Source organism: Drosophila ficusphila, unplaced genomic scaffold (assembly GCF_018152265.1).
Source record: "Drosophila ficusphila isolate 14025-0441.05 unplaced genomic scaffold, ASM1815226v1 contig_198, whole genome shotgun sequence".
NCBI lineage: Eukaryota > Metazoa > Arthropoda > Insecta > Diptera > Drosophilidae > Drosophila > Drosophila ficusphila.
The window spans coordinates 2,559,423-2,568,183 of NW_025064092.1; the positions used below are offsets into that span (position 1 = coordinate 2,559,423).

Genomic DNA, 8,761 nt, shown 5'->3' on the forward strand with positions numbered 1-8,761 from the left:
CACCCAATATTGCCACAACCTCGTCGTCTTGTATAACCTCCAGACTGCCGGTGACGATGAAACAGAGACTATCGATGCTCTCGCCGGTGTGATAGAGCAGATCCCCCGGCGCCGAGTGCGACATCATGAAGTGCATCGCCAGTGCCCGGAGACAACCATCCGAGGCCAGACGAAATGCCGGATGCTCGTTAAATACTTTGCGATTTAGATGAACACATATGTCAGCCTTCATATCTTTCGGACAATAGTTTAGTACCTGCGAATTGTGAACGAGTTGCGAGTGGCGGTTCGATAGGCTTCGATTCGATTCGCATCGAATCGAAGCGATTGCGATCGAGATTTTTGTTGATCGTTGATTTATCGGTATATCGGTAAATCTCATTTTAATGGCTTAATTGAAAATTGCGGACCACCACGGAGGTTTTCCACCCAGATTATCGAATCCTCTGAGCGGAATTCTTCAGCTCTAGTGGCTAACGGGACACGCACACACACGCACACATACACTAATACACATACAACATTGATCGAGTGTCAGTGTGTGTGTGTTGTCTGTTTTCCATTGTGTGTGTGGCTGTGACTATCTGTGTGTGTGAGTGTTGGTGGGGTTTTAGAGTGTTGAGTGCTATTTCCGATTTTACAGGGAAGTAACACCCCATTGGTTTTTGAGTTTCAAGGACAGGGATTTGGGGACTCTAATTGCGGCACAAACTACAGTCAACGAAATAGTTATAAAGGTCAGTTTCCTCGGCTTGGAACCGGTTGTAAACTCTGTTTCTGTCTTTGAACCAAACGAGGGTTTATACATGTATCATTTAAATTTTTGGCGCAAACGACCCCTGACTTTTGGGTTAATTAGGGTGGTGGTTATTTTTTTTTTGAATGCGGTTTCAAGGGGACGATGCGCCGTTTGGTTCAGGTTCATCTAAAGGCATGAATTTGACGGACGCTTTTCGTTTTGGCACGGATCTCGCTCGCGGGCAGACACATGGAGAGAATGGAGAGATAGATCATCGATTAGCTGGGTTCTGTCAAAGATGATTTCGTTAGATGTATAGAGCTTTTAAGGTGATTCCGCATTTTTTCATTTTTTCACTTTTTCGGTTTTCATTTCTTCTCGGCCACCCACAGCTTACCTCGGACCCTTTGCTTCTGATCCTTGATCTGTGGGTGGGTACTTGGACTCTATTTCTAGGGTTTTGATCTTAGGCCTAGGAATGCGAGTAGTTGCTTCAAAATAAAAGGAAAACAAAGCGCGAGAGCAGCGACCAAAGTATTTTGTCGGAGAGTTGAGGATAGAGAGATAGTACAGGTGTTGTGTGAGGTGTTTGTAGCTCGAAGCATGTACGAGTAGGTATGTGAGTGTGGCAAATGTGTTATATCTGTGTGTATCAAGCTGTACAATCAGCGAGCGTGAGTTGAGAAATATTCTATATTATGAAAAAGGACTGATAAATGAAGAACAAAATTTGAAATTGAATTTAATATAATTAAAAGTTTATTTTGCTTATTTATTAAATCAAAATATGTGGCTTGTTACAATGAATAAAATTTATAAAATATCATTAAAATAGTATCAAAGATTGTAAAGCGAGGGAAGCCTAATTAAAATATTTATTTGTAAAAACAATAACCAGTGATTAATAAACAGTTGAAGGTTAAGTAGCGAGTAACGAGTAGATGTAAAGAGTGGTGAGTAGCAATTGGCTGTTGATTGTATGTCATGTACGTGTGCGTATGCCGAGTGCATTAGAGATAGTGATAGGCTGAAGTGCGCCAAGCTCTATAGAAAAGCCAGCAATGTATGTACAAATGGAACACAGTTCCAGCGCATTGACGTAATACACAAAAGCATTGATAGATGAGACACATAAATGGGTAAATGTATCCTTATGCCGGCTGAATGAATGTACATATCTTTCACCTTAATTGATTCTGGAAGCTGATTGGCAAAGAAAACAGACTCAAAGGCGATAACGCCTCCCAGGAATTTCGTGGTCATGGCAGTCAGGAACTTACCTTCTCGGTGTCCAGACCCTTGGTCATGGCCCAAGTGGAGACGACATAGTCCATCACTCGCTCGCTGAGAGCCTTCGGTACCTCGTGCAGTTTCATGAACTCTCGCACGTTGTTCAGCATGTCGTGGTACTTGGCCGTGGCCGAGGTCATCTGCTGGATAATGGTGGTCACGTGGCCAAAGATCGTGGCATACAGCAGAGCTATATCATTCGAGGTTTGTATAGGATAGATAGAGAGAGAGAAAGAGAGAGACAGGTGATGAAACGAACATATTTAAGCGACGGTGGTGCACACAAAGTTGGAGTTCGTAGTTTTGGGGGTTCCACTCAAAGCAAACTTTACACGATCAGCTAGATAACACCTGAGATGTGTGAGAGTGCACAGAGAAAAAGTAGCCATATCTAAGAATTTTACTTGAAGCTCCTTTTTAATTAAATCAAATAAAAAATTATTTTACAACAAAATGAGAACTCCAAAGTATACAGATCCACAAATAAAATTACTTAGAACTTATGGTGATATTTTTTCTCTGCAAGTTTGTGAAGTGTGCTTGTGATGTGATGTGTGTGTGTGTGAAAGAGACAGTTATTGGGTGTGTGTTATCGGTATTCGCTGATACTACGCGCTGTGGAAGAAAAGACGCACAGGTGCGCGGCTAGAACAGTAATAAATGCCACAGAATGGACGAGCACACAGTAAGACAGAGACAAAGATGGATTTCTGTGGAAGCGAGATGGCGAGTGACATGAGCGAGATCCTGCACAGGACCAGCTAATCCGTAATATTATTATTATTTATTTTTTTGTGGAATGCTGATCGTGTGCAGTATGCTAAAGGCACTCTTGTTTGATATTGTATAGTACAGCAGAAAAAGTTACGCGTTACAAATGACGAGATACAGAAAAAGAGTCACCAAAATAGAATTGGCTGTCAACGAGTTATGAACAACGAGTTACTTTTGATGAGTAACGAGTTTCGTACAAAGAGTTACGATTACGGATCATGCGTTACGTTTACCGGTTTACGAATAACGAGTTACAAGTTACGAGTAACGAGTTACGGACAACGAGTAGAGAGAGGAATACGCAATGCAACTCACACATGGCGACGAATTGTGCAACTAGATGACGACGGAGCAGTAGAAGGGTGGAGAAAAAGACTTGAGACTTGGCTCTTGGCTGCGATCAATCAATGATTGACGATGTGTGGATGCGAGTGAGTTGCTTGGCTACTTGGACATGGACAAATGGACATGGGCTACGTATCGTAATGAGGCTCTACACCCAAGAAAAACTGGAGCGATTTATTAGTTCTAGCGGCGCAAGCGGATGGCCTAGCTTTCAAATGGAATCGGAATCGGTATCGGTATCGAAATCGAGATCGATCGGAACCGGAATTCAAAAGCGTGACGCGTGTGCGGGAATATCAAGAAACTTGGACGCGGCAACGGAACGTGTTAAGGACACAGCACCTGCAATGATCATCATGCAGATGGTGAACACCTTCTCGTTGTCTGTCTCCGCGGCGACATTGCCGAAGCCCACCTGTACCAAAGGAAAGCAATCAAACGGGGGGCGAAAACAAAGAGAGAACAATTCGGTAATTATTTATTTTCGCTGGAAAAGAAGACACACAAATCCATACCGAGGTCATGCAGGTCATGGTGAAGTACAGGGCCGTCACGTACATGCTTTTCCGTGACGGCCCATTAACCAATTCCGGCCCGGTGTCATTACTCCATATATACGAGTACGGCGACTGGGTGACATTCGCCAGCTTCCACAGCCAGCTGTATTGGATCTGGAAAAGGGATCGAAAAGAATTAACATCGCATAAAACTGTTGAGGATTTCAAAAGATTGGAATTGGTAAGTAAGGTTAAATAGGAGGTGTATTTCAACAAAAGTAATACTAAAACAATTAGATTACAATTACTAGATTTTGCCAACACCCAAAAGGGAAAAGCTTTTAAATAAATAAATAAATTATTTCATTAACAAATAATTAAAATTGATTTTTGTAACACCTTGAACTTGGCAATAAATATTATGAGTTAAATTCCTTATTGGTATGGAATTGGCTATTAAAGAATTACAGATTTTTATCGCTTTTTGCTTGTAGTTTGTGTTGGGTATTCCTTTTTGGATTTGATACTTTTTTTGATGATAGAATGCTGCCTCACCCCATTGTCCGCATCGCTGCGACCGATCGAATACCAGATGCAGGCCAGCCAGTGGGCCACCAGCATGTAGAAGCAGAGCAGCAGGATGAGCATGGCGGCTCCGTACTCGAGGTAGCGGTCCAGCTTTCGCACCACTCGCCCCAACCGCAGCAGGCGGACGACCTTGAGGGCACTGAACAGGGAACCGATGCCGTCCTCGTCCCGGTCGAACGCATTGAAGACGTCGTAGGGCAGGCAGCTGAGCAGGTCGATGATGAACCACGATTTCAGGTAGTTCATCCGGATGACCTTCGGATCGCTGACCACCTCGCCGCCAGGACCCACGAACGTTGTATGGAAGTTTAAAACTAGCCAAAAGATTTATTAATATACTATATTAAATTAATATATGGATTTTGGTTTAGCTTACCAATATCTATAAAGAATATAACATCGACTATTGAATCGACCACGAGCAGGGAAACATCCTCTGAGGTTTTATTTTTAAACGCTACATTGTATGGCACCTGTGCAAAAGAAAGTAATCGATAAATATTTTATTTTAATTAATTTAATTTCACATTTTAAGTGCAATAATTAAATATTTTTTTATAATATATTAATAAATCCTAATTATATTTTTTATCTTTAAATGAAATGGAAAGTAATGACAACGGTGCGTATGTTTAATAAACTGCCTTTTAAATTACTCATACGACCAGTAGTCCAGTAATGACAACGGTGCGTATGATTAATAAACTGTCTTTTAAATTACTCATACGACCAGTAGTCCAGACTTGTTTTGAAACCTAGTTTATTTTATGAGTCAAAACCACACAAGCCTGCATAAATATGCCAAATTTTATGTTCTTCTCTATGGCAACAGTTGGTTTTCAAGAAAATGCGAGTATCCATGTTTTTTTGTTTATTTTTAACTAAGAGAAGGAGAACCTCGGGGAAAGTAAAATGTGCCCGCCGTGACTTGTGCGAAACGAATGATCTGTCAGTCTATGAGCTCCAGGTGGAGCTCCTCCGGCTCTCCATTGCCGCGGCAACAGTTGGGGATTGCCGCCCCATTTGCTGCTGTCTTAACTGTTGCCCCAAGTGGCAGTTACAAGCCTCTTAACGTGGCTCGTCTTGTCCTGGTCGGAGGTTGGATTACAAGCCACGAATGCCGCTGCTTATGTCCTGTCAAGCCCTGTCTCCTCCCCAACCTCCCGCCCCCCGCCGACTGAGCATATTAATTTAAGCACATAAAACATAAGCCGCCCTTTTTCGAAGGGGAAGGAGGAGAGAAGGGGGGAATAAATGAAAGGAGGAAGGAAGGAGGGAAGGAGGAGGAGAAGAACTCGCCGTCTGAGGAGCCACTTGGTCATGTAAATGTGTGCACTTGTCTGTCTGCCAGCATCCCATGCTTTGTCTCGCTGGAGACCGACATTAATGTCTGGCGAAGGGTCGTTATCTGAACTCTTCACTTGAGCTCGAGCCCCTTCCGATCCGATTTGAGGGCTTTGCCTAATTAGGGGCCCTAGCGAGTGCCCACTGTACACAAACACAAACACCTTTGATTGAGTGAAAGTGATAAGTCAGGGGGAAGAGTACCTATAAATAAATAATGGAGGTGTCTAAAGTACAACTTTAGGTAGCTTAAATTTGTAATTTGAAAGTATACAAAGTTAAATTACATCCCTAAATTTTCCAATTTAATAAATTTTTATAAATTAGTTACTATTAATTAACCTTTATATATAATATGTAGAAAGGTAAATTGGATACTGTATTTCTAATTATAAAAGAACTTCACTTATTTCAAGTTATCAATTTTTCGTTAAAGTTCTTGTCAACTTGCAGTAACAAAAAAAATACTTTACTTTGTCCTTAACTTCAACTTGCACAGCTCAAAAATCCCTTGTTACCTGGCTAAAATATCACTTAACTTTTGTGCCATTTTATTTGCAATTTGTAGCGTAGAAAAGTCAAAGACAAAGTTTTGATTTGTCGCTAGCTATACATTTATCTCAAAGTTGCGACAGCCACAATCTCCTTGAAGAACAACAAAACAGGGAAACAAAATAGAGAAACACACGGCGACAAACAACTAATGCCACAAAATGTCATTAAACAATAAGAAAACGAGTAGTGTGTGTGTATATATATATATATATGTGTGTGTGTGTGTGTGTGCAACATGGCAGCCGAAACAAGGACCTAACAAGGAATTGCAACTTTTTATTTTCAAATACACAGAACTTTGGATGGGCGAGAATCCAAAGCTCCCTCGATTCGGAACCCCAAAATCCAAACGTGTGCGGATGCCAAACTTTAAACTACTGCCGAACGCAATTTAAGCGAAAATGTTAACATCTTGTTGGAGGAAATAGACACATTTGCAGCAGACAGACGGCATCGGCTTATGAATGGGCATGGCAAGCGGCTTTGTGGCAATTTTATTGTGGATGTGAATGTGGATTTGGATGCGGCAGGTGGTATAATCGCTCATTCCTGGAAAAATCCACATCACCTGTCCCCCTGAAAGCCCGGTTTAAGTCATAAAATATTTGACAATCGTTGTCAGACATCATGTTTGGTGGTAAAGTACAAAATGAAAGCAGTTTGAATAGTTTAGGAACTTTAAATGAAAATTTGAGAGTATGTAACAGGAATATTTGAATTAAAATTGGCATTTGAATACCATTGGGTACTAAAAAGAAAGAGCAGAATTGTGAATGTGAATGAGAGCACTGGAGCAACAGGATTCAATTAAAACATGGCAACATGACAAAAAAATAAGAAACAGATTCAAATAAAATAAATTTCCCATTGAATTCAAACAAGATTTTCTGACTTAAATGTATTTAAGACTGGAGATTTATACCTGCATACTTAGATAAACATGTAATATTTTATTTTATTTTTATTTACAATAAATAACAGCTAAAAATACATTTTTTTGCATAGTTAGTTCTATGGACTTAAGTGAGACAGTTTTATAAAGATCTTAAATTTTCACTTAACCAGTTGACGAGTATTATACAAATCTTCAGTGGTAATTAATAGCACTCACCATGATGGCTGTATAAAATGTTAAACACAATATCACCCAGTCCCAAATTGCTTTAAATGCACAATAATGCAGGAGTATGTGTGGCGGCGTTTTGGGGGCTTCCTGTCGGTACTGTGGCATGATATCCGCGCTCAGCGACATCATCTAGTATACGAATATCGTGGGGATATATATTGGGAATACAGTATGGATATAACTGATGGCTAGGGACTCACATGCGCCAGGTTGGACTGCTTCGTGGGATCCTTTAGCGTGGGCAGATGGGCGCTGAATTGGCGACTTCGCGTCACCGATCTGGCCAACTTGGCGAACTTCGAGAGACCTAAAACTGGCAAAAATAGATTAACCGCTACGAGGTGGGCACACGCACACAAACACCGAGAAAACAGTGCATTCGAAGGATACATTTATAAACACAATGGAGTCACAGGATATGAGTAGTATTTTTTAAAAGTGTAGGCACATCGAATTGCGTTTCGTTTTGTTTTATTTTGTTTGGTTTCGGGTTTCGTTTTGTTGGTTTTTAATTTGTTCAAGCATATTTACAGGTGTGCGTGTGTGTGTGTTTGTGTGATTGTGGGTGCATGCGGGTGTGTGTGTTTAGACATGGAAAGAGAGAGTAGATAAGTAGAGTAGTAAGGTGGAAAGAGACAAAGAAGTGGGTGCAAAAACGATATGGAACACGGTTGCTTGCACTGATTTTAAAGTTAAACAAATCTGTTTTGTTCCCCCGGAGAGATTCTCTACTAATTAAATTAGTTTCACTATAGTTCAAAACGATGAGTTGAATGGTTGCATTGTTTACTTATAAAAGCACCATAGTACGAAAGTACAGTAACTAAAAGTGTTTACTTTTAAATGGTTAATATATATTTTTATTTTCAAAATAATTAAATATAGTTACGTGCCCTTAGGAAATATGCATTTATGTTAAAAACCTATGTTTCAGTTTACATTATGATTATATATTTATTTCTTTTAATCTAGTATTCATAACTTGAAACCTTTGATACAATTTTTTGAATCAAAGTAAGCCATAAGAAAACTGTCAATTAAAAAACTAATGACTGAGCTAGAGCACTGGGATTTTTTCAGTTCGGATCACTCCGCCGGTGAGAGCAGTTCGTAAAATCCGTGTGCTAAATTTTTTCAAAATTTTTTCTTCCAATTTTTTTTTTTTTCAAATTTTTGTTAACTATATTTTTTCACATCAAAGTGTTTTTTTTTTCGTAAAATTCGTGTGCTACATTTTTCCATATTTTTTTTTCCTTTTTTTTTAACATTTTTGTTAACTATATTTTTTTACATCAAAGTGTTTTTTTTCCTTAAATAACGTTGTGATTCTATTTTCATTATCAGTTAGAGAAGTGCTACCATTATTTCGTTCAGTGAAGTGTAAAAATTCTTCAGTTCACAAAATATAAAATGTTCGGCAAATTGTAAATTTGTGAAATCGTGTTCGCAATAACCGTGTTCCGATCGCGAGTGTGGTGTTAAAATATCGGAGCGCATTCTTAC

The 8,761-nt window shown here is 39.7% G+C and overlaps 1 protein-coding gene across 14 annotated transcripts in view; it reads right to left on the minus strand.

The window, feature by feature from the left end:
• The window catches only part of LOC108094607 (potassium voltage-gated channel protein eag), a 62,850-nt gene that overhangs the window by 9,956 nt on the left and 44,133 nt on the right, over nucleotides 1–8,761 (minus strand). For 7 of the 14 annotated variants that reach the window (XM_017195261.2, XM_017195260.2, XM_017195264.2 and 4 more), the window contains 8 exons: nucleotides 7,459–7,592; nucleotides 7,244–7,387; nucleotides 4,610–4,706; nucleotides 4,201–4,547; nucleotides 3,664–3,819; nucleotides 3,491–3,563; nucleotides 2,020–2,219; nucleotides 4–256 (listed from right to left, as the gene is read on the minus strand). In XM_017195261.2, the coding sequence (XP_017050750.1) occupies nucleotides 4–256; nucleotides 2,020–2,219; nucleotides 3,491–3,563; nucleotides 3,664–3,819; nucleotides 4,201–4,547; nucleotides 4,610–4,706; nucleotides 7,244–7,387; nucleotides 7,459–7,592 (1,404 nt within the window). Of the gene's footprint in view, nucleotides 1–3; nucleotides 2,220–3,490; nucleotides 3,564–3,663; nucleotides 3,820–4,200; nucleotides 4,548–4,609; nucleotides 4,707–7,243; nucleotides 7,388–7,458; nucleotides 7,593–8,761 lie in introns of those variants that run through there. The other 7 variants (XM_017195266.2, XM_017195265.2, XM_017195272.2 and 4 more) reach the window with 4 other exon arrangements.